Source organism: Battus philenor, unplaced genomic scaffold (assembly GCF_028537555.1).
Source record: "Battus philenor isolate CCGP_79_NKW_IND1 unplaced genomic scaffold, ilBatPhil1.0.hap1 SCAF_2, whole genome shotgun sequence".
NCBI lineage: Eukaryota > Metazoa > Arthropoda > Insecta > Lepidoptera > Papilionidae > Battus > Battus philenor.
In genome coordinates, this window is record NW_027181682.1 from 11,621,052 (window position 1) to 11,648,657 (window position 27,606).

The following is a 27,606-nucleotide window of genomic DNA, read 5'->3' on the forward strand; positions in this document are numbered from 1 at the left end:
AAATCGTTTCATATACAAAATAAAGTTATATTGTTTGTTTAAACTTGTGTTATTTTTAATTCATAACACCTGATCTTAGAAAATCAAAGCCCACTCTTAAGATTTATACATTAAAAGTAATAATCGTTCGTATCTCGCATCTACGCAATCTACGTCATCGTGGCATTGCCGAAAATTTCATCTGATAATGACTGCACGGGAATATATATCTTATAACCATAGTTCTACAAGCGAAGCTATCTGTAGAGATGGTTGGGTAAGGGCGGATCGATGGAAGCGAGAGCTTTTACTTTGTGTACGTGCCCTCTGGCGGTGTGTCGAGGCTTTTGTCAGTGTGCGGGGCTTAGCGTTATTGTTCGGTTGTGTACCTGAAACAAAAACCCTTCGGTCTCCCGCAGCCTCTGTCGCAGAGCGAGGTAATGTATTTATTTGTTAATAGATAAATAGAAAATTATTGATCGTAGTCCTAAAATACATATCATTGTAACCTCAATAAAATATCCGTTTTTGTTTATAATGTTAATAATTCGATAATCCACAGAGATCACATCTGTTTTGAATGGCTAACTACACATGAAAAAATGTTATCTGATTATATTTATATTTTTTGCTTAAATAGTTAACTGGAGATAGTGGCAAAACTATGTTATGATGTTTTAATTAAAGATATCTTTAGCAATTCCTTCTATTGAGTATTATAAATATCTAGTAAATCTCTACTAAATCTAGTGTACTCTATCTTTTTTAACATTTTGTTATGTAGTTGATGTATTTTTGAATGATTCGTTTATTATTTTAGCGTAAAAACCTTATTTAACGGATACTAGTAACAGTATGTCTGGTAAATATTTTTTAAATCATTTTTCCTGCGTAGTAGTAATTCTTGAATGTATTTTTTGTATGCATTTGTAATAGTTACCATGCGCGTATAGGCCGGCAGTTGGGATCGCGTTCTTGTATGCACACTAGAATGCAGTTCGGTTTCAAGGTGACCGTGTGATACTCCCGTGATTCAAAGTAGTTTAGGCCTGGTTTCCGCAGCTACTGTTATTGTTATATTATTTAAGTTTAATTAAATATGTTTGTTGGCTTTTACTTTGACATACACAACTTTCAAATCAATATAAATAAATGATAAAAATGTATTCATTTGAAAGTAATTATAATCTATAATGTAAAACTTGCCGGTCAAGATATTTTAATCGTTGCTTTTAGACTTATATATTGATCCCATTTTACGGTTAACGTATATTATCACCACATGCTTGCTTACAATGTAATATAAATCTAAATTAATTTGACCACCATCTTTAACAGAACGAAAGTAATATTATGTGTTAGAAAGAACAAGGATACATTTATCCTTAAAAGGGAAAACAGATAATTTATCTTCACAATACAACATTAAGTCGATAACGCTGTTTATTAAAATAACAAAAACACATTATTCAAGAGACTATTTTTTGTGACAGCTATTTGTATAACATAAAAACCGTGTATTTTATACGTTGACTAGTTTGGACAATTTCATTTTGTGTTTTAATTAAATTAATTTAGTAAATACTACAGCATCAACTGCTGTCTAAACAACTGACAATGAAACATGAACTGCGGGCACTTCTATTACTTGTCTTGGAATGAAATATCCACCCATATGTTTCATCGGACTGTACTTAGAAATACCAAAGAAGTTTAAATGATGTATGTGTCAGGTTAAGTTAGGTGAACCGAAGTCGTTTAAAATACTACTTCGATTAACATTTGTATTGGTATTCTCTTTCCATAAACTATTAAGTAAAAAAGATGATTGTTGATTATTGCCGTAATAGTAAATGTAATAATGGATTGAAAATTTAATAAACATCGCTTGGCTGTCAACGCTTTAAGACAAACGATGCGATATCTCGTCTCCCGACCTACTTGACTTTAAGAAAGCTATTTTAATCAGAAGTTTGGATGGACTTTAATTCAAACCGGTCATGTCCTACTCTGCATAGTATCGGATTATCTCCATTGTAATATGCATCATTGCTCCGACCTAAGAAACTGAGTAAACTAACCTATTAATATTTATAAATATGACGTAAATAATGTGTTCCTATACTTTTATACGTAGTAGAATTATTATTATTATTTTATATATAGAAATATGTAAAGAGTTTTTTTTGCCTTTTTATAATCGAGTTTATTTTATCAATGCCAATTTTTGCTTTTTTTATACTTAATTACAATATACCCGTATAACCTTTGTGTATTAATGCTTGTCCGATTTAAAGTAAAATGCTCCAAGAAAATCAAAGCAGTTATTATTTCAAAACCGATGTTAGAATACAAGCATTCTTTTTAAGGACTTCTTAGACACGACTCGAGCGTAGTAGAAATTTACTTATGTAAAATTTACTAAACTTGTTATTTATTTGTGATTGACTTGTTTGTAGCAGCCCGAGTCGAGGGTCCTGTGTGAACCTTCTAGCTTTGCTACTACAAAATTAACCAAAAGTTAAGCGCCATGTGTTTCCTCTCAAACCCGCGTAATCTGTAATTCCCAATATGGCAACAGTACCTACCGTCACCAAAAGAGTCTCGCTCCGTTATTTTTTTTAGATTATTGATAAAGAAAGCACCAGACATAAACAGACATGTTTCACTCTTTTACGAGCATGAGCGTACTTGTTTGAATCATTGCATTTTCTTTCCTAGAGCTTTTTAATTTCCATTTATGCTTTTGTCTATCTTATAACATTAAATGAAATCTACTTAACTTAAATATAAATATAGTCTTTAAGATGTAAATATAATCAGTCTTTTGAATATAATATAGTAGTCCTTTAATATAATATTTTAATAATTGTATTTTTACTGTATTTAAACGTTGTCACTGGCAGACTATTAATTCGCATAATTTAAAAAAAAGAAGTTACATTGGGTTATTATAAAGGTCTGTCTTTTGTACAAAAAAAAATAGTAAATTGTTGTTGTTTTTAAAGTTTAAAAATGAATAGAGGAATTTACATTTTTACAAATTAAAAATCTTGTCTAGAACGCTGGATACCTAAACAACTTTATATTCATGTAAGAACTTTTATTATATCAAGGTGCGCGTTCTAGACGGAGTATAATTAACGTGGGTAACAAAAGAAGCTTGCTCGATCATTTGGAAGGCACTTTGTCGTACACGCTACTGAACTCTGCTCGGCAAGGACGAAACGTGCCAAAAATAGAAATTACCCTATACATGCTCGTTTTTTTATCAATTTGAAATCGATATATGTAATTGATTTAACTGTATGACCATCGAGTACCTATAATATTACCTTATAATTTTTATAAGATTTTAATTTGTGCCCATTAAGTTATTTTTATAACGTATTTATTTTGGCACAACTGTTTGTTATATTGACAATAATGTTTTTTTTTGTACATCCTATTAATTTGCTGTTTATTTCCTTATTTTATAATAGTTATCATATTTTTTCAGATTCAATTCATCACCATCATTTGTCTCTTCATAAATTTACAATAAAACCCATTGGTCTAAGTCCAGCGTTTTAAATTTAATTATGTTGTAGTAAATTACTTAATTTTACCACGAAATAACCACTATTTTTGGGTGATATGTCATTATTTTTAGATCCAGAACCTAGTGTGTAGAACAAACCAACGACAAACTGAAATTAAGTTTGTCTAAATCTGAAAATTTGTTATTTATCGTACGTCAAAATCACACAAGTAAAGATTTGTAGCCGTAATAGGAAAAATATCATAGACTGCGTAAAATTCATTTTCTTTTTTGATTTGCAATAAAATTATATATAAACATATACGTTATAGATTATAAATTAATACGTTTTCCTTAAAGTCTATTAATATAAAGTTGTGCTCTACTCTTAACAATGCAATGCTAATGATTTAAATACAATATTATGTTAACTATGTTTTTTCTTCTTAACTCTTTAGCCAAGTTTTTTCACTAATATTGGCAATTTTTTGTTTCATTCAATTCTGCACTGCCTAGACATAACTACTTCCTATCGGAGTTCTGAATTTAATGTCAAAAAATACGAATATAAATAAACATATGTGCAAACCATCAGTAATAAATTTTAAACTTGTAAAAATATTAACCATTTTCGCTTTGTATCATTTCAAAGTATGATACCTCATTGAAATTTAATACAACAAAGAAAAGAATTTACATTTCACAAACACTTTCAACATCTGCTTACAAAATGTTCATGCCTGTCAGAATGCATTTATATAAAAAAACAAACTCATTTAAATTGGAACCCAGTGTAACAAAAAACTTTACCGCACTACTATCTTTATTTGACGAATATTAAATATGTTTTAATAAATTATGTTTACAATATTAACCGCATAATCTAGACTATAATTACTTAAACTTCATTACAGTATTAATATCAGTATTTATTTTCTAATTAGTTTCGTTTCTAAAAATAGTTTGTTATCATATGCATTTGTTATTTACGATGTGTTGTTACAAATTGATAAGTAATATAATTAAGGACTTGCTTGGATGAGTCCACAATGCTTCTTACACCGCCACCTGACTATGAGTTTTGTACGCAGTATTTTAATTACTATAAGACGCATACGCTTGCTTAATATACAGGATGATTTTATACTGGTGTAAAAATGTAAAGGAGCGAATGTACTGTAACTAATTTGTCAGTAAAAAAAAATAAAACTTTTACATCTATTCCCAATCACCTTGTACAATGATCTACGAAATATCTTTTTTCTATTGGAATGCTACAGGCCAATAACTTTTAACAGAACAAAGTCTATAGAGACGGGTAGTAAATAATAATTCATTTTAAGATTTATTGTTTTCTATCTGCGGTTCAAACCGTTTTTAACATTCTGTATAAATATATACTAAATGTGGAAATCGTTATTTATTATTTCTGAAAAGATTGATTTTTATAAGGTCTAGCAAACGTTTACTGCCAAGAAACAGCATACATTCACCCCTTTCAAGCTTTTGCACCAATAACCTATTCCTTGCAGAAGGCTCCTATCGGCTGATATGATGATCATGAAACACTAGTGTAATACATTTAAAATTAAGCAACAAATTGCCTAAAATGCAATTAAAACACACAAGTTTTGATTTCATTACCGACAAGCTTTAATGTCAACTTTGTTGAATATGTAAGCTTTGGGACGTAATTAAATTCTGCAAAAATAATTGGAGCCCGGTCGGGAAGGAAGGGTGTTTTATGTAAATCGTATGGTTGGCCGCACATTTTCATTTTAACGTTTATAAAGGGTTGCGTCTATAAGGTAGCTTTTAAACATTAAATTATTTCACATAATGTTTTAATACATTTATAACATGTTATATACGAATGTGATAGCTCCCTATCGTCGAGTAACAGTGTAAGGCGAGGTCCCCTCGTCGGAACTCTTGGCTTTGTATGATCCATGGAGGGTTCGGGGCAGCGATTTAAGAGCTCGGCGGCCTCCCAATCTGGTAGGCACTTTGACAGCAGGTACATGATCCAGCGGATTTGTAAGTTGAAGTTACATTAGGCAGACATAGCGAGCAGAACTGTTGGCCGCTGTGGTCTTAATGTTCTGGAGTATAGACCACCGTCAAGCGTCAAGGCGATGTTGTTCTAAATAAAAAAAAAATATGTAAAGCGGAAAAAAAATATTCTCGAAGCTTTCCGAGCTCTTTGCCTATAGTAAAGATAGGGTCTAGTCTATAGTTAAGAGTCTATTTGAAAAACAGATGTATTACCATTAATATATCTAAGTTAAAACATAGATTCTACAAAATTTTAAGGAAACGTATTGTTAATAACAAAATATTACAGATAACCTGTAAAGGACGGAATGCGGCTCGACGGCAAAGAATGTTAAGAGGGCTTGGCCAAACGTACCAACTCACCAGTCAATATACATACGTCATTATATTATATATAATAAGTAATAGTAAAATTATTATAGGTGGAATTTTCATCTGTTGGTAGATTTCTATTTTTAAAGTGATTACTTATAGGCCTAAAAGCTTAAAAGGTTTTTAAGGTGAAATAGCTCATTTTTTGCCAATTAACGTATGGTGTATCTAATCGCAAAAAAAATCGTTTTAGAAATAATAAATAACGTAATGATAATGTTGTAAAAAAGCGTTTCCAAAATTCGGATGTCTACATATTAAAGGAATTATTGTTTATTATCAAACCCTACAGACTTTGTATAACAAGAAGTTGTTGGCCTGTCGTCTTTCAATAGAAAAAATAAATTATTGTAACATGTTTCGAATTAATCATTTTACACAAGTTAATCTGTAAAAGCTTTTACAGTTGTTAACGATATTGCTGACAATTTAGGACTTTTGAAGCCTAATCACGTCTTTAAGTCGTTTATATCCATAATCTACCTAGTCGATACTAGTTTTAATGAATCGTTTTATAAAGAAAGGTTTCACATTATTTAACACTGACGTCAACCTTTCTATGTAACTTGATACAACGTTAGTGAACATTACCAAAGCCATTAGCTGATATCGCAACACAAAGCATTAAGGTACTATATACCATTAATTAACTTATGTTATTTAGAATCTTTTGTTTAGTGTTCCCATTGTCTATCGAGTACGGGACAGACAGCGTCCACTTGTTACATTCAACGAGACAACTCATAACCCGTACTCAATTATAAGTTTGCTCGCAGCCTCGAAATAGAAACTCGAAAGCTCTCTCTCTCTCTCTCTCCCTCTCTCTCTCCCTCTCTCTCCCCCTCTCTCTCCCTCTCTCTCTCTCTCTCTAATATTACCAAAAGTTCTATAGCACCATTTAAGAATGGTAAAGTTTTATTTTTAATAAACTTGAAACTTATTTAGATACTTAAATAAAGCTACATATGACAATAATATTTTGTTATGCGACTACCAGTAACAGATTTAATGCGCCGTTTTCAAAACTCTAAGGCAGCTTAAATAATTAATAACTTTCCGAGCTCTTGGACGACTTCACAGTCATAATGTCACCATCATGCTTTAAGTTTCACCATGATTGTACGCAAATATTGAAATTATTTTACAATAATTATTATTATTTTAACCATAAGACGACCACACTAATCGTGGCCACCAAATAGATTTTCAAGAAGAACGGTTGAAAGCGGCCAAGAATCTAGCGTTTTACGACGACCTTTATAAAGTTGTCTGTCCGCCTTTGATTGTCTTGTGGGTCCGTGGTGTCCACTGTAGAATTTTAAGGTCACAGTGACAATCTGTTCTAAACGACATGTGGCCTGCTCACAGCCACTTTATAATCCGCTGAGCTTTGTCGGTACTTTCGTTCGTGTAGATTCGTAGAAATCTCACATTCCTAATTAGATTTTTTAAATACCCTATAAATATTTAAACTTAGTCATGTTTTATTAAAATTAAACCTTTGTAACGAAAGCATTCAAAGGATGCATTTCACGCTAAAGCATTTTTCATATAAAGCTGCTTGTACGCCGTCGATGAAACATTCCAGAACATGAGAGCTGAGATAAATTCACCGTCTATTGGGTTCACTTCGCTCAAGTAACCTGTTGTTCGCAGCGATTGTAGTGTTATGAATGTTTCTCGGGATTCCACTTGAAACTTACACGGCGCGGTAATTGCTTTACGGAACGTCTGCGGCAAGCGATGCGTTAGCGAAGGATAAATGTCGTGAATATTTGAACTGTAAATTGCTTTTTTTTATACAGAAATAGCTTTTTATACGTTTGCTTTGTGTTTTTGTTATTGACATCATTAAAGGAAAATATTTTATTGGCCATTTAAAAGAGATTACCTTTACCTCCACATTTTATATAATCACGTAAAGAAATAACGAACGTAGATAGACCATGGTTCTTTGACCGGCTTTTGACCTTCTAATAACTACTAACATTATACTACCATTTTTACATTAAACAAAGTTAAACAAATTATCTGAATTCATTTATTTGAATTCGTTTAAACTAATTTATTGCGTTTATGCTATTACTCATGTTACAATTCCTTAAACTGTTTATATGTACGTACGTTATTTACAATCGATATCGGGGACCAAACGATGTTTGAAAGTCATCAACTCTATCAACATTGCAATTTTCATAAATGTAAATTGCTTGTACGTCGTCTGTATAAAGGGGTCCGGCGGCGAGACTGTTACGTCACGCTCGAAGAGAGCCTCCCCCGTGAATGCCACAACCCTCCTCTGGAATCTTTTTATAAACAGACTGTATAAAACGTTAAATCTTTTTAATGCTCTAAACGGTTCGTAATATTTTTATTTTCTGATTAAGTACATAAAATTACTGGTTATTCACGTCATGTTTTTTTAGTGTTTGGTGTATTTATATGCATTGAGAATAGAAACAGAATACAGTTAAATTATTATTCTATGTCATGTGTTACGTTGTGCCAAGATGTAAAAAATTTATATAGACTAATATTACAAAAATTTACAAATTTAAAACACCATAACATTTTTAAACATTAAAACCCTACGATTAATATAAGAATGTATGTAAAATACAATTACTTGTGTTATAAAGAATAACGACTTAAACCTTAATAAGACCGTCGGAACACGCTAAACGTTCCAATCGGTATTGGAAATTTATGGGGAAAGCCATCTTCAACAGTGAATGTTTTACGGCTCAAACGATGATAGTGAACTATTTAAAATAAACAACCGGTTAACATATTTTATAAAGTAGCGAAATCATTGAATATGAAGAAAAATATTCCCAAAATTTATGTTACGGATTAAGGCAAACAGAGTAGAATGTTTAAGATTTATATTATTGACTGCTTGTTACATTAACAAACGTAATCGGTTCTTTTAGACGGGATATTTATTATATTGGATTTAATTTAAACTCTCCTTAAGTAACTTAATCTATTTTCTTCACTTATTAATAAAACCTCATGTTAGCATAATATTTATAAACCGTCCTAATGTTTTCGGGCAGAAGACTTGAGATGAAACTCTCTAGTTCATTTCTCAAAAAGACAACGCATCCCACATTTATCTCCTTGGCTGACTTAATAGAGCTTGGAATAAATGATAATAACATAATCTGGTTGCTCATATAGCCAAGGTGGCGAGTAAAACTAAACAAAATATTTTGACTTGATTCTCAATAAATCATCAATTTTATAGGTATAGTGGAGATAGCTGGCACGTAATAATAAAATACCTTCTCTTTTTGCAAAAAAATTAACTAAATCGATGTTCAGCTCTATTAAACTAATTTTTTCGAAACATGAAAACAAAAATTCAGATTACTCACATTTAGTATAACTAACCTTTTCCGAATAAAATTTCGGTTTCCTTAAAATACTCATTAAATTTGATACAAAAACGTTTTTATCGAATTAAATTATGTAATTGATTACGGTGAACGACATTCGTTCTTGAAATATATACATCGTTATTCGTCATTGTCGTTAAAAAAGGAGAAAAAAATGTTTTAACAGAGTATTAATTATCGTGCAATTATGCATTTAGAATAAATTATACTATAATTATACTAGATTACGAAGATTAATATAATTATTACCGAAATACAGAACAAGTTTATAAATAACATTTTAGTATCACGAAATTAATTTTAAAAGATTTGTAAAAGGCTTTCGTATTTTAAATATACCAATATAACTTTCAATAATATAATATAACTAATAATAATATAATATAACTTTCAAATTAAGAACATAAAGTGAGGATCTATTACATAAGAGCCAACTTCCGTGAATTACCACTTTTTAAAATTTTTAATCCTTGCGGCGCTATAACAAAAGTTACAAGGGCTATATTTTAAAAGATTTCTCATTAAACTTTTGTCACATCAATCGTTTAATATAAAAAATGTCATGTACATAAGCATCATTACACTTACGTTTAATAAAAACAACTTAATTGACGAACTTATGGAAGTTTATGTTTCATCAACACTTTTTTTAGTTATTCAGCAGAATACTGTCAATAAAACATATATAAACTTTTTACAAAATAATAGTTTAATGGTTTAACACGTGACTTTTACAATACTACCATAAATTAAACAATGTCGAGAACTTCAGTTATGTTTTATGGATCCTTTACAGTAGCTGTACGGTAAATACCAAATGGCACCTGTTTACAAGAAAACTATTAAATAATAGACAGGACTTTGCTAAAAATATATGCATATAAACAATATACAAATAATATAATACTTCCTTGTGACTAAAAACGTCTGTCAACAATTTAGTTCAAACATTTTCGAAAGTTATTTTCCTTAACCTCCAAACACATTGTGAAATAAGTGACATTATTTGGTAAATCATGTCGTCCTTGTAACTACTTATTTACTGCAAAATAAGCCGTGAATCGTGTAATATACAACATTTACCAAAAACAGCAATTCGTTTTATAAATGAACTATAAAGAAAAGTCAGTAATAGCAGTAAGGTAAATGGCATGTAAAGGCATCATAGTGAGAAGACAAAGTTGAGTAGCTTAGAAAATTTACTTAACTTAATTAAATTGATTAATTATATCACGTCGGAATTTTATTAATAATTTACGGCTTTATGATTAATGACTCAACGGCACGTTAGACACTTGATGAGTTGAGCGTTAAGAAACTCATCAAAAAGTAATTTTCTAGTCCCTTCTTTATTATTTTCTTAATCCAATATATTTTATGGCTTTAAATTTGTTACAAATTATTTGACAAAAAAAAACAATCCATGTAGCACAAAAACAAGTTTTGAGTGATTTACTCTTATAAATTCTGTGTTATAAATTAAAAATCGAATTTTTTCGTCTAAATTTACAATTTAATATGCCATGAAAGTTATCCACGTAGAAGGGTCATCACTTTCTACCAGAGAAGATCTAAAAATTACAAAAGTAATGAAAAATGATGTATCTTGACTTAACGATCTTTAGGATACAATCAATATTTCCAATGAAAACCAATTAAATTATACAACGTTTATCAATAAAAAATCACTATAAATACCTCAATTTTCACTTGAAAATTACTCTCTATTTCTTATCAATTTTACTGACCTAACCTAACTGATTTTAGATTGAGTATAGTTTTTATCTGTGTTATCTAGACATAGCGTTGAATTAGAGATAAGAAGGTTGACCGTAAATAACTGTTCGATACAGTGTAGAATTAATAATTTCTTGTACAATACAACTTATTTGATAATTACGTTAACGATGAAGGAAAACTAAAATTGATGTAATTTTATTAAAACATTTTAATGTTAGGATAATAAGTACTAAGTTGAATTGATGAATGAGCTATGATTTTTGCTGTTCTAGACTAACCAATTCTGAGCGAAACGATATAACTTAAAACTTTTGGATTAACACGTAAAGTGCAAATAATGCACTGACCTAGTTACAATGTCTAAACGGTTTCTAATTTCAAATTATAAATGACTGTCTTTTTTTAATTTAAACAAAACATTGACATTTACACACATGTTAAAATAAATATAAGATGCAGACAGGGTTGTTATTAAGTCGGGATTGTAGTATTTACTCAACCTTCGAAAACGTTCAATGAAAATTATGAAAATAACAAAATGTAAATTCGTTTATATTTCATTACATTGCGTTTTAATGCCTACATATTTTAGTTTCAAAATTGTTTCATCTAAATATTGCGAAATTAATATTTTGTTTTCATTGATTTTGTTTGCGCTCGTAGTGTATCATGTGCTTGCTTTCGTGTCACTGCGTCCAATCGTCCTCGATCTCATTTTTATTGTACATACATTAGACTATAGAAAAGAGATGATCTCGCGTAGGCACGTGCATGCATTTTGCTTCGATAAATAATCATATTATGAAAATTACATTTTTAAGAACTGTTTTCCAAAAGGCTATGGTTTCCTATTATACTATATATATCCTATTTCCTATTATTCCTATTTCCTATTTTATATATATATATATCATTAGACGAACATTGCTGGATATAGGCCGCATCTCAAAAATTACAAATACGGCCAATAAGAAGCGGCTTGCATCCAGTGTCTTTCGACGAACCTAACGATGCCGTCTCTCCGCCTCCTAGTCGAAAATCCGACGTTACGCTTATATATATATATATATAAGCTATATATATATATATATATATATATATATATACACACATATATATAAGCTCTGTGGAGAAAGAAAAATTTAATCTCATGAAGAAATCTTGAGCATAGTTCTCTCCGTGATTCGTTTATTAAAAACACATTATTCAATTAGTAATGCTTATGACAAGCGCACAGTGATATGCCTTTATGATAAATGTATCATGTGATGATCAATTTTATCTACTCGTCATTAACTAGTATTACAAAAATCCTCGGAAACGATAAATTTTCAATAAAAAGTAAATGCCAATAAACTCAAGATATCATTAATAAATGTCATGTCAACAAAAACACAATTAATGATTCTTCATTCTATAAAAAGTAAGATGCGAATAAAAATTTTAAAAATCTCAATACATAATCATATTTACGTTAATATTTTCAAATTCGAAGAAGGATGCTGTCAAAAATATCTTTTATTCCATTAGGGACTGACTGTGATAAGAATAGCTATCCCAAAAGGTTCCAGAGTTCAGGTAGAACAGTTTTTCTGCTTCAGATGGTAAAAAAGGTCGACCCCGTGTCCAAATAAATGACTACGAGATTTTTTTGTCATCAAAATTAAATAAACGTATGTTGTACGTTTCTATCCATAGCAATCTTAAAACATTTTTCGGACGAATAAATTTAATATTAATGAATTAGATACTCTTTCGTGTTTCTGTAATATCACAGGTTATTACTAGTTCACAAATTATTACTAGTACTAAAGTCATCGTTTACGTTTGAAATATTGCCCTACCTTAAAATAAGATATTATCATAAGATGGTCTAGGAGCTATAACCATACAGTGTATTTATTTATAGATGTAAAAGCTTGAAAAAGGTGAATATATGTCATTTTAACTAAAGACCTAAAAATATTCCAGCTATTTTACACTTTCGATATTCGGTTGCTTATTTAACTAAAGTTCAAGTGTTTGCTTCCTATAGAAAGGTCTTTTGAAAAGCGTTATGAGAATGAAAGAGCAAGATGATATACTACACCTGCTTGGGCGCAGGTACGCTCCGAAAATAGTTCCTACTGTCAATGTGTCCATGAATAACTATAAAGCCCACTATCATTTCAACATTACAATTGATGTGGCGATCTCTTGGAGAGACCTATGCCTTGTAATAGACGTCTAACAGTGAATATGATAATGTTGATGATGAATTTATTTATAATTTTTATTCAGCATAAACACGATTTAATACACCTAAATATATAACAAATGATCGACAAAAAAATTGGTAATATAATAACATTCCATTATTATGAAATTGATATAACATATAATAGTTTTGACTGCTGTAAAGTGTTGAATTTCTCCGCTTTTAACGAAACATTTTTGAAATAATGTTCCTGTATATACTCGTATTGTAACCGCTGGTATCTCGACCTACTTTTAATGCATGATGTTTTTAATTTCCTAAGCCACGTGCGATGACATATCGCAGGATTACTACATATTTTAAGAAAGGGAAATATGTTTATAATTAATACAAGGAATTAACGTTTATTATTTTATTAATATATATTAATAGCTATTACACATTTAAAGGCAGATGATCAAGTAATAAGCTAACGTCCTTTTGTTGCAGTGCGGGACCGTTGATTGGTTCTCCGAATGGCCGTCCGGACTGGTTTCTAGGGCTGCGCTCAGTTCATTCGCACGAAGGCCGGCTGAACGACGGCCGCGTGTGGTATGTTCGCACGCGTCGTGCCATGACTGTGACACATTTCGAAACGCTTCGCATCCACCGAAGAGCGATAACCGACCCCTTGCATAGTGTGCCAAGTTTCGATTTCATCGGTTCTTCAAATCCGTGAACAGTCGCACGTGTACCGCCGTTGCACGTAGAGCTCCGCTATAGTGATGCAACCAATGCAAACTGCCAATTCTGGTTGACAATACTAACATTCCTAATTTAAGTTTGACACATGCCAAGCCATTGACTTATAAATGTAAATAGTAAATAATTCGTGAAAATTTTAAAGTTCAGTGTTTACGTTAGTTTCAAACGAAGTGTAACTTAAACTGTGAAAATGACGTCGCGTTCAAAGGAAAAAGTTGCGGCTGCTTTCCGTAAGCTGTTTCGGTCCCCGGAGAAGCTGGATAACGACGGTGCCGGGCCCAGCGGTTCACCGGCAAGGCGGGGGATACTCCGTCGTCACAGGTACTTGAACTCTTTATTAGCCAAGATTAATCTCGTCAATAAAGTCTCTATAGAATAACCACTATGAATGAACGTTTTTAAATAACATACAACAGTGTTTACACTATTACAATAGTAACAGCTGTTGTTTACGTCCAGTCACCGTTACGATTATCATGTAAAATATCCACAAAGGTGATTTTTATATAAAATATTTATTGAATAGTCATTTAGACTCACCTATGTGATAATACATATCCATTCTGCGGATGTTATAAGCATTCCTTATAAAAATTAAAAGAATTTAAGTCTGACCGTGAAGAAGTAACTGTAATTCACGTCATAAGATAAGTAAAATACCGGTCTTGAATTGCGGTCAAATATTATCAAACAACGTACGTTAATTTAAAAACAAATTCTTTCATGAACTTTCGTCTCAGAATTGATTATAAATCATTCACAATTTAGTCTGACGTTGAGTTTTCTAGGTAGTTAATGTTACGAGTTCAGGGCATGTGACAGTGGTACACTATTTAATATTAGGTATCGAACATCTTGAAGAAAAATATACTTAAATGTATAATAATCATTATTTAGATTTTTCATCAAAATTAGTCTATTTTTGATTAAAGAATTGGCGGACATTAAACACTAGTAAGAGATAGAAGCTATCTGTCGATTTGAATAAAGACACCACCGCGAAACCAAAATAATAAATTAAACTTTCATAAAAAAATGGATTATAATATAAATACCGTGAAAGAAAACGAACGTGGCTAATATATTATAAGCACCATCTCAAATTACTTCATCTTTAACTTTATTTTAGATGACAATAGTAGCATTCTGTGCCTCACAACTTGTTTCAATTTTTAACTTTCAGTTTCATGTAAGACAAATTTACACCCTTAACATCCTAACTAAACTGTCATTTTGAATATAGGTTTCCATAACGTGAGCTTTGTGATTTATAAAAATCACACTTAAATAAATTAAGCGCTTTAGTTAATACGCTTTTACTAAATTTTAATTGAATATTTTCACATTACTTCTTGATTTTTCGTAGAAGTTTGAAAATCGGAGACGTAGGACGTGTGTTTTGCGAATCAGTGGAGACAAAGACATTGTTTACGCGACAGAGCGTCGTAGAGAATGTCCATCGTGACGACGCTCTCGTCGGGCGAGCGGTGAACGCGGAACACCGCCAATCGTTTCAGTGAGATATGTGTGACACAGTTTAAAAGTTATATTTATAACGACCCGACTTATTAACACGCACAGATGGTTAAAACAATGTTTGGTTCGGCATTCTTAGAACAACAAAAGTAATACAAACGATAAAGTCGTGGCGATCTTTGGGAGAGGTCTATCCATTGCAGTTGGCGTCAATCGGTTGATATGATGATGAAGATGATAAAATGAAAAATAGATTAGTTATGCAGGTCGTTTTTTACCGTTCTTATTGGAAACCTATGGGAAGGCCTATGTCAGGCTGTGGACGTCCAACGGCTGAAATGTTGATAATACCTTTTCACTTTAACTTCTAGAAGTGAAAGACTTTTTATGCAATTTATTTGCAATTTCACAAAATATAGAACAACAAGATAGAATAAATAATAACAGTAGTGCTATAGGAAACACTAAAAATATATGAAATAACAAATATAATATTTCACTAAAAAATCTTTCGGCTTTCGTAAATTCATTTTATCTGTTATTTTTTTTAATTAAATTAAAATATTTTGATAAATTGCTGACAAACTGGTTATTATTTTTCTATTACTTTCCCCGCAATAAAAAGATATTAAACTGTTTATGTATAAATTTTATCAATGGCGAATAAAAGTTTTTGTACATATTTGACCACTGCAAAGCTGCGAAATAAATTACAAAAAGCAATAATATTACCGTATACCGTTTACACGTATCGTAATAACCATGTTTATTATTTCATATTACAAACATTGTAGTTCATACTGACTGTTTTATAAAACATTACTTTTCGGCCGACGCTGTCTCATTGTGTTCTCGTCACAAAGATAATAATTATTTTGGCAAAGGTATCTTACAAAATTTTATTAAAATAATATGTTTGTTTATTTCGTATTACATAACCGCGCAAAGATATCAATTTAAAATACTCCTCTTTACATGTTTATAGCGTTTCTTGTATATTTATTATTTTAATATTGAAATACGGCATAGATCACGAAATTTTGAAACGATGCATAAGATCTAGGGTAATATTTGTCGAAGGATAAAACTTATGAAATTATTATGGAATATAAATAATGCCAAGTTAGGGTTAGGTAAAAGTTAAACGATTTTAATATTGCAAGATTTATCATTTTGTACTCATGTAATCTTAGGATTTATTCCATAGCTGCTTATCGATATTGCAATATAAGCAATGTTAATAAACTATCAAAGTTTATTGATCTGTGTTCTCTATCGATTTATTGCTACACAACTCTACGTTGAATGTTTGAGTCATATCAAGAAATATTTCGCAATTTCATAATTTATAATCTGCATTCTTTTTATTCAAAATATTTTATAACCAGTCTCCTCAACTTACATGTGTATGTATTTGTACAGTTTAAAAGTACAATTAACAAATTTATATGTTGTCGATTTGCATACGTGAATTGATTTTCATCGATGAATGTTTTTAACATATAGCAGAGTTCCCCAAACTTTTTTGTGTCGTAGACCCCTTGCCATGATTTTCCGTGTTGGGTAGACCCCCTGCTTACCTGATATTGATTTCCTGTAAATTTCTAACTGTAGTGAAGTTTGGTGTTAAAAACTTAAAGTAAAAACACATGTTAATTTATACATTTATTAATTGAATTTAAATTAAAACTACTCAAAATAAAATTTTGGATCTGTTATGTAAAATATACGCAACATTAAAAAAAATTAAAATAAACTATAAATAAAATAACATAAGCAATAAGTCAATATTTTTAGTGAGAAGGATGAACCTGATGCTTTAATAATAAATTATCAACATTTGGGGTCAATTTTGTAAGGGTTAATCTTAAGCAGGTTGTCATAGACCCCTAGGGGTCGATATAGACCACTTTGGAAATCACTGACATATAGGATGATTGGTTACATGTGTAAAAGCTGGAAAAAAGGGAATATATAACTCAAACCATTAATTTTTTGACAGGGTATTTTCCTCATACCCGAATATCTGTAATTACTGTATATATATTTCATTTATTTACGTGTGTTGATTAATATCTACACTACTGATACCTTTCTTTTTTTAAAGTTCATGATTAAAAATGTATAAATTTATTTTGAATATTTATTATTTACTTTGTTGGAAAGATGGGCCATTTCGTAGTTCATGTAATTATAAGTATCTACAATGACATTTGCAGTAGTTTCGTAGCCTTATATGATTATTAAATGAAATAAAAAAAATCTTGTAGGTTTTTCAAAATTTATTGTGTATAAGGTGACTAAAACTGATACTAACAAACGTCCTTTGAAATTTGACGTTGCGACATTATACTTGGCTGGACTGTATGTAAATGACGCATAACTTTTTACTTTCACTACGCATTCTCCGCTCCGATACCGAAAAGATGTTTTCACAAACGATAATTTTCATAATGCTTCTTGAATGTATGGTATATATATCTAAACATATATATTACAAAAACAAAGTTCTTCAAGAATTTAGGTTATGACCTAACCTAAATTCTTGAAGAATCTACATTGTGTTATTGGTTCATTTTGTATGAAATTTATATATGTGGGGGTGTTTAGTTTTAGCAGCAACATTTAAAAAAATTCTGATAACGTCTGATAAATTTTGACAGATGACAGTTGTTGCTGTGATTAGGACTTATTCAGCAGTTGTATAAACTTTATTTTTTTAATTTCGTAAATATTAAAGTCTACAATTTGACGGAATATATCTGTATCATCATTGGTTATCAACAAATTTATTGAATACTTAACTAAATTATAACGATTATTAATCTTTGTACAAAGTAAAGTATAAATTGACCTAAATAATTAATAGTGATGTGTTAATTACACATTCAATTATGTCTTTCAAACCTTATCAAATTTTACATTTAATGCCATTGTAATATTAATTTAAAAATCCCCTTTTATTTAATCTGTTATGTAAGGTTATTTATTGACTTAAATATTTTTGGGCAACTTTATATACAAGATTTAATAAACAGACTTGTTTGAAATTAATAGAAGTTAAGGTTTTAGGAGATCAGGTTTTATATAGATCAGTCTTTAGCTAGGCTTAAGCCAACTGACCTAAAGAAAAGAAAAACAAACATGACTTCAATAGTAAACAAACGTCTATTATTATTAAATAATCGTGTGCACGTAAGACGCGGATACGGTTTAGTGCTCTCAATTCTTTTATTCGAATAGGCAGTACGTAGACGCTCCCTCTGATGAATAAAGTGGATATATCCTCATTGATAATCTTCGTATAGTGGAAGGAAGCGGTATTGTAACGCCTTATGCACAGGCCGTGAGTGAATAATTGTCCTACCATTGTTATGGTTACATAATCCTACAGACAATTTTTAAAAATAACTCTGTATCCATTATTCGGAATTAGCATGAAAACAAGGTCTTATTTATAATTGTGTTGTTGATTTTAAATCAGCTGCGTACCATAGCGAGTTATTTGAAAAAAAAAAAAATTGTACTACAGTGCCGCAATTAAACCCACGTGCCGTACGTTACTTTTCGTATTAAACTAAGTTTACTGCACGGATAGCATCTATTCCTCATCATTTCAACCGTAAGACGTCCACGGTCGGGCACAGGCCTCTCTTATTAATTTACAATAGGACGGCTCTGAAGCGGCATGAATCCAACGTCTTCAAAGACCTTAATAAGGTCGTCTGTACTGTCGGCGCTTGCCGGTCCGTGGTCTCCACTTCACAACCTTAAGCCTCTAGCGGCCATAGGTTCTGCGCACTATGTTGCCTACCTACTTCTACCTCCAACCTCCTCCAACCTGCCAATTCGACGGGCTACGTTGTACTAAAGTACAAGTTCAAGAAGATTCGATCTAATGATACCATCTGTTGATAAACGTCAATTTGCAAATCGATTCACAATAAATTTTTCAACGCATAAATAAATTTAAAGAATAAGAATCGCAAGACTTGCGGATGTATAAGTAGGTAGTAGTAGGACAATGATATTAGTCGGTACATATTGTGTAACGCTTATGTTCCATAGCCAATAAAAAATAACTTATATAATCTTTCGTTTTCTTTTATCTGGAAAACGAACCAGTGTACATAAGAGATTATAAATAGGATTATCTAATTAAATAGTGTACACTCCACGTTTTCAGAAATTGCTTAAAACAATTCATGATGTAATTGATCATGCAGTAAAATATACCATAAGAAAAAAATCCATTACGTGATTTGATGCATCATTAACACATTCATAATTTGTTTTTTAAATATTTTTTTTCCCAATGTGAATATATCTAAGTTAGTTAAATAGTTAATATAAATTGTCATGTGTTAATGTAAAGTGCGCAGTTAGTAATAACGTGTATACAGTTACTTTGAAATCTCTCTAACAGTATGTTAGTGTAAGAGTGGAAAAGAGCCGCATAATGCCACCGGACCATAAAAGCGAGTCCTTTGTAATACACAAGGATACTGCGTAGATCTTTTGTAACCACGTTGTCATTGTCATTCTTCGTTACTGCCTTCATCTATGCAGCAAACATTTTTAAGTTTAAACTGTATTCTACATAATGCAACCCATTCATATTTATCGTCATTTGTATTAATATACTATTTAAATAATTATATTTTAAAATTTAGCTGATTCCGATAGGCGCTCTTTGTTGTTATGTTTTTTCTATTTTCAAAACTCGGCGCTTTGTTAGTCTCGAAACGTAATAAAATGCTAGTAATTATAAGTAACAGTCGGTGTGAATCTTAATATATTATCTGTCTATATAGAAAGGTGAAGTCAAAGCCAAGTTTAAGTTCTTCACTACGGAGAGCAGATTAATTTTCGTCGACGGCATAGGTATCTTGAATCCTCGTTTTTTTTTTGTCACGCCATCGTAGATCCCTAACGAATCTACCCTGGACCACTTTAGAGAGTAAGGCTACAGAGGTTGGACGTGTGTATTAAAAAAAAGAATTGCAATTTAAAATTTGAAAGTATCTGAAAGTTTTTAAAATTCAAGAAAGATTCCTATGGCTTATAATCTACTTTTGAACAATGATGTTAAATGATTAATCGTATTCCGGTTGCACTGAATACTTTCACACTATGTCACGTCAGTCGCGATGAGGTCGTCTAGATAATAACGAGAAGCAGATGAAAATGAATGCTATCCTTAGTCATATGCGGTATTACTTACTCACCTGACGCTCTCTTTTGTGTCGCACGTCACCTAACAATTACCCGTTACGTCACGAAAACCTTGGTAAACCCGATATAGCTCTGTTTTCTAAACTTGTACACGGCAATAAATTACATATGCCCTTATTAATAGTAACAAAATACTGTCATGGAAATAGGCACAACGATGGCGTCAACCATGTTTATTTATTTATTATAAATAGGTACGCCATCAACAAAAAACGTAAAACCAATGTAAAATAGTTTCGTATAAAATTGTAAAAATTTAAATACATTGCCCATTAAAGGCGTACACAGTCTTTGCTATAATTATGCTGGTTAACCACAGTCATAATCTATTAACGTTAAGATATGACAACCTTAATAAATGAATATTAACGAAAAATTATTATTAAATGGCTCACTAAATAATAATAAAATAAGACAAGAATCATTTATTAACATAGACGATGAATTTAACATTTAATTACAGACAAAACTTTCATTTTCATTACTTAGATAATATAAAAATCTTGAACGTTCGAATTCAAATTCGAACGCCGTCAGTGATGTGATCACTGTCATTGTATTTGGGTTGATTTTGAAGAACAAACTCATGCAGGTGTTGTGATTCATCATAGCCCACTACTCGTGTTGTATACTAGTAATATCGACCTTAAAAGGTACATATACTTCTTGGGTGGTAATTCATTTCAACTCGCTAAAGGCGTATGTGTATCTTTTAAACAAATATTTATTAACTAATTGTTAAATGAGTTTTACTCATTTCAAAACGTCACAATAAACATGAATAGAAGTTCATCGTAAACCATATCTTATACCTGTAACTGATTTCTTATACCTGCAGCCTCTTTCAAAAGCCGCTTAGGCGAGTACGACCGTATCACTAGAAATAATTGGACTTACGAGAAAACAGTCTCGAAAAAGGTAGTTGCACGGCTATGCACACTTATTTTTTTCCCCTTTTTAATGGCGCTCCAAAAATACTACGAGCTTATAAAATACGCTCTGCTTTAATAATATCATATGACTTTATATTACTCAACTTTGTAAAAAAATTAAATTACTTTGAGATTTTCATCAAAAAAATTTATGTTCACTTATGTTCATTTAACAGTGGTCTCAATATTCTGTAAACAAGCTAGCACTACATAATAGCTTTTTGTTTTCCGTAACATTGTATAATAATAGATTAGATGGTATTACCCACCAATCATGTAAACCCATTGTCCTCTAACACTAAGCACAAAATAGCACGGACCTGACCACAAAAGCGGTCTGAACTTTATCGGAGGTTTTTATTTTATCATCGCTCAACATGTAGGCGGCGCAGAACATTTTGCAAGGTTCATTAAATACTCGATTTGTTAAACTTTTCTCATGAAATTTTACTAAGTACTGAACTCATTCCTCAATGATATTTTAATAGCTTGTGTTAATGCTTAATATTTTTAAGGTAAATATACTTACGTCAGAGGTCAGATTATTTCACAGAACAAGGTAACATACATTTGTCTGATGTGAATCCATTAAACCTCGTAGACGTGAATCCTAGCTATTTGGTAATGCGAATAGGCACGACTTGGTACGAAGGTTAAGCAAATAACAAAGAAACAAACGTTTAAATATTATACATAGCGTGTGAGGAACGACGCCGCTTTGCTGTATCGTTTTTTCGGTATATTTGCAATGTTTTAATCTAAAATCCGAATAATCGATTCAAAATGCAGGATACTTTTTGTATCGATTCTTGATAATTTTTGCAACAAAAAGTACATTAATGTACTGTTATTGTATTATTTCAGTTTTATAGTGTAATTAAATTATTTTCGGGCCACTAAATTAGTTTTTTACGTAAAAAATATTTTATGCGCAATGTCCGTAATTGCAGATCTCTGTAACACGCAAACAAAGTGTTACTTTGCATACTTAGCTTTTGTTTATAATGTAAAACAGCATGAATGATCTACATACAAGTATGATGCGCATGCCAAAATAATTGGTTAAATATACAAGCGGTTAAAAGCTTATGTACGGTCAGTGTGTTGATCATTGGGGGAAGCCTGTCTTGCAGTGGCGTCGATCGGCTTACATGATCATGATGAAAGTTTAAGTTGGAAGAAGCTGGATGCAGGCTACTTCTAATAATTTCATTAAAAAAATAAAATTGCGTGAAAATTGTTTTGTTATTGTTTAAAAACGTACTTTATCTTTCAAGGTTAGCGTTGTAATAGTATCGCCATCGATCAACGTTGTTTATATGTGATTAAATATAATGTAGGACCTTTGAAATAATAATTTTAATTACAAGTCACACCTGTAACAAGGCCTATCATCTCTTTTTTTCGTATCTTTATTTTAAATTTTTGGTTTTATCCTTGTTAGGATATGTCAACCCCATTGTCACCCCCTGTACGAACAACTCTTAAACTATTTCACAATCACTCCGCATACATAACGACAATCTCCAAAATAAATAAGCCGCTTCTGATTTTGAAAAAAACCGTTTGGGCAGGTCTGACATTGTATAAGTTAAATTGCGTTGTCTCTGTCTTGTAATTAAAATTGTCTTTTACCACTTCGGTTTGGTACAAGTTTCGGTACAAGAGTATTTGCATGAAGAGAGATTTCAGAGAGAGATCGTGTAGTAAATATAATTAAAAAATTTGCAGAGACGGTGTGAGCCCAGCGGAAGCGGCAGCAAGTTTGCCTTCGAGCCCTGGGGCCACGTCGATGGTCAAGAAAAAGTCCAGTGGCGCAAGCGATGTCCGGGAGCGAGCAGCTGCCGTTCGCACGCGACGGCTCATGAAAGAGCTTAAGGAGATACAGCGACTTCAAGAGAATCGGACAGACCCGGTATTCACGGTAAGGCAATAATAAATTAACTATTTCATAATCTTAACATAGCCGCTCCAATTTCTCATGCCCTTGCCTAAATAAATATGACATCTTAAACGGATTACTGTCATTTGATGAACGGTAGGACATTTTCGCTTTGTACGTAGCTTTAACTGAGTAGGTATATATACACATAACTTGGGCTCAGTTCTGACGAGTCATTTATTCGCACAACTGAACGTTAAATTTAAGAGAAAGTGGGCAATCTCGATAGCTCGACTTGCTAGAGCTAGAGGGCGTTTTTCCGATAACTTTACTGTTTTAGAGTAAAAATATTGATAAATTATACGGCTAACTGAGGTCCTGCATCATAATAATTACGACTCCTTGGACGTAAGTAACTTAATTCGACAATTTGACAATTTTTTGACATAAAAGCAAAAACTCGTATATTATAATTCTCACTAACCGCGTTTGAATATTATGGGAATTTTTTGGTGAAATCAGATTTACTTTTTTTTATTTTGTTTTACTTCAAGAATGAAGAAGAACAGGATGATTGCTTATAGCTGTAAAAGCTTTAAAAGTCTAAATGAATAACTCAATCGTTGTTAAACAACATACTAAAAATCAATGGTTTTTTAAACCTTTATTTTTTAATACGTTTAAAAAAACAATAAATTACTTAATTATAATATACATACAAAAATACGATATTAAAATTAATTATTGTTTACTATCTGTCCCCACGGACTTGTTAGAAGTTATAGACCTGTGGCGTTCAAGAAGAGAAAATAAATTAGTGTAACGCATTTCAGAGTTATGATAGGATGAATGTGCTATCCATTTGCCCCTTTTAAGGTTTTCACTAATAATCAATCATCCCATATAGTGTATCTATTGTAATCGCTACTATTTACGTAAGTTACTTTACTCTAATTTTTTTTCAATGGTAAATGAGCTTTCCTGATAATCTGTTTTAATTTCGAAGTTTTTTTTAAAGTTAAAACAAATTCGAAACAAAATTAGTTATTCATCGTGGAATTTATAACATCTGTGTTGTTGTTTACGATAACATTCAAGCAACATGTGGTTTACTTGCTTTTGTCAACCGAAACAAAATGATTGCGGCGTGCCGCCTCAACTTTTAATTATTTGAAAGACAGTGAAAATAATTGTTTTTTTTGTGTTGCTTTTTTATGAAGACCTCTTTTTGAACACTGGCGTACATTAACTTTATTTGATGCTAAGGAAAGGTTACTGATTAATTACAATTTGGCAAGTTTAAACAAGGTTTCATTGGTAAACAAATTTGATTCGTTAAAAGGAAAATGAATTAACAATGACATGTCATTATTTATGTAGTAGATCATAAACAAAGTTTTCCACAACTGATAATTAAAAACGTAGAAGGTATTGAGTTGCAAAACCTAGCACTGCACCTGAACTGCATTTTAATACGTTTAATTTATTTATTATAATTCCAGGTGGAGCTAGTGAATGACAATCTCTTTGAATGGCACGTTCGATTGCATCAAATAGACCCGGAGAGTGACCTCGCAGCAGACCTGCGCGAACTCCAGATACCCAATATTTTGCTGCACCTCATCTTTCCCGAAAACTTCCCCTTTGCCCCACCTTTTATGCGCGTTATTGAACCCCGAATAGAAAAAGGATTTGTAATGGAAGGTCAGTTTCAGTCTTAGTGTCAGTTTTTTACTTGCTTTATAACCAAATTAATGGTAGGATATGGGTAGTCTTTGATAATTTTCTTTTGTACCTTTAACAAAATTGTGTAGTAAGCAATATAGACATGATCCGTAGGACGCCACAGCTGGTAAAGTTCCATACATGCCGAAACCATATTTAGTCTAATTTGGATTGCCAAGAGTACTTCAAATCTTGTTTATTCTAAAGGTTTTGTTTTTTCGTCATTTGATCCGATAGACACCCACTCCAAGACTTAGCCATCCCTCAAAGATCGCCGCCGTTACCGGTCTTGCACTGCCCGCGTTTAGCTACTCGACTATGTCGTCGGTCCATCTAGTGACGTTTACCTTTACATAAATTCTACGTCCATCTTTTGCTTCTTAAAGATGACTTTAATAACTAAAATAAGACAATTTTGGAATGAAAAAAACAGGTGGAGCTATATGCATGGAGCTGTTAACACCGCGAGGTTGGGCGTCTGCTTATACGGTGGAAGCAGTTGTGATGCAGTTCGCGGCGTCGGTGGTCAAAGGACAAGGGCGAGTTGCACGGGCGCCGCCACGGGCGTCCCGCGAGTTCTCTCGTCGCCGCGCCGAAGAAGCCTTCCGATCCCTCGTCAAAACACATGACAAATACGGCTGGGTCACACCCGCGCTGTCCGACGGCTGAAAACTCTAAACAATTATTGCACGTTCGAGTTCTTGTGTAAATTCGCCATGTTTGTTTATCGTTGGCGAAATAAATTATTTAATAATACACTTCATGAATCCTTGTAGTTTATGTGTTGTGAAGAATTTACATTTTGCGGCCCTCCTTTTTTAATTTAAATTTTCTAATATAGAAAATATTCTAATATTTTTTATTAAGTATTTAGTTTTCATAAGTCCTGGCCAATCTTAGTCGCTGTAACTAAATCGCATTTAATGTTAATATATGTTTCATTAAGAAAAAAATCATAACTTTAACATAAACACTAGATTCTCTAATATTTGCATACGACGTGTTTTCCTTTATTTCCAAAATTATTACTGTGACGCGCTTAAAGTTTCTTGTCGTATCATTAAATGGTGAAAAATCATAGCAAGTCGTTGTTATTATTTGCAGTATTCTATTTTTAAAAATGTACTTAGTGTGGTAACAAATGCATAGTGTCTTGTAAATTAGAGCCCGAATTTCCCTGGAATTAATAAATGTTACTATGTTACATGAGAAATTCAATATTTTCTGCTCAAATTCGCACGAAAATCCAAATTCAGGATATAATTTGGAGTTCATAAAGTATACATATGTAAATAATACTGTGTGCCAAACAAGCTCATTTCCTTGGAAGTATTTATCTATTCAAGTTTTAACCTGTAAATCGTATTTTATTAAGGTATCTTTCTAGAAGCTTTATCCTAATATTATTGGAAAATATAATTCCTCGGTTAAAGATCTTTCATTTTGAGTGTTTCAGAGGAAATATTTCCGTCCCAAAGTCATTTAAAATAATTTTTATAGATAAATATACATTACAATTTTAACACCACCTTGTGTAATGTGATGAAATAAATGAAAATGCAATTACCTTTATTATTTTATCGCCGATTGTTTATTAAAAGTAATTCATACATGCTGATATAGATGCATGCTATGTTTAAACAGTAGATAAATCGAAATAATGATTCCAAGAGTATTATAATGCTCAAATTAGTTTGTAATTTACTATTTCAAAGAAAAGGCTTGTGGCAACATTTTAATATTAAATTAGAAGATATTTAATGTGTAAGTAATTTTAGGAACTTGATGTTGTTAATTTGTTTGGTAAACCAAAGATGTTTATTTTTATGTAACTCTTGATTCAGTGTAAATGTGTATTTATATCTGAATTAAATGTACAATGTTATGGATGTAATAAATTACTTGCTCAAATAAGACTTCCGTTATTTAGAAAACCTAGCATTATATTTAAAAAAAATAACACCAAATTTATGTTTTGCCATTTGCTTTATATATAAACAACAAAAACGGCTATTTTAATTCTTTTTTTTTTTGTCTATTTCCTAACTTGATTTACAATTACAAAGTAAACAGTGAATATATCTTTAAACGGTGGTGACCCGTCGAGTTTACTTTTGCTTAACAAACAGTCAATGAAAAGAATATTTATTATTATTAACGTAAAAGTTAATTTTTTGCTGCAGAGCTAATATAAATCATATTATAATACTCGTTGCCTCATTCTGGAGGATGACAAAAACGAAAACTTTTATTTTTAAGTTTTATATATCTAGCCGTTTTTGAGTTATAAATTATATATTATGTTTTAAATAGATAACATGTCTTTCTTCTTTTAAATATTACTTTCA

The 27,606-nt window shown here is 31.5% G+C and overlaps 1 protein-coding gene across 1 annotated transcript; it reads left to right on the plus strand.

Moving 5' to 3' along the window:
• The first annotated feature begins 318 nt into the window (after positions 1 to 318).
• LOC137922032 (ubiquitin-conjugating enzyme E2Q-like protein 1) lies at positions 319 to 27,341 on the plus strand. Its single transcript, XM_068764870.1, has 5 exons — positions 319 to 416; positions 13,754 to 14,329; positions 23,383 to 23,575; positions 25,036 to 25,237; positions 25,692 to 27,341. Exons 2-5 carry the CDS (start codon positions 14,199 to 14,201, stop codon positions 25,925 to 25,927), a joined length of 762 nt encoding a protein of 253 aa, XP_068620971.1. The 5' UTR covers positions 319 to 416; positions 13,754 to 14,198; the 3' UTR covers positions 25,928 to 27,341.
• The last annotated feature ends 265 nt before the right edge of the window (positions 27,342 to 27,606 follow it).

Bases quoted from the DNA above. Each gene is read 5' to 3' on its own strand.
- LOC137922032 (XM_068764870.1), top strand. From the start codon at position 14,199: ATGACGTCGCGTTCAAAGGAAAAAGTTGCGGCTGCTTTCCGTAAGCTG. The intron at 23,576-25,035 runs GTAAGGCAATAA...TTATAATTCCAG, and splicing joins GGACAGACCCGGTATTCACG to GTGGAGCTAGTGAATGACAA. The intron at 25,238-25,691 runs GTCAGTTTCAGT...TGAAAAAAACAG, and splicing joins AAAAGGATTTGTAATGGAAG to GTGGAGCTATATGCATGGAG.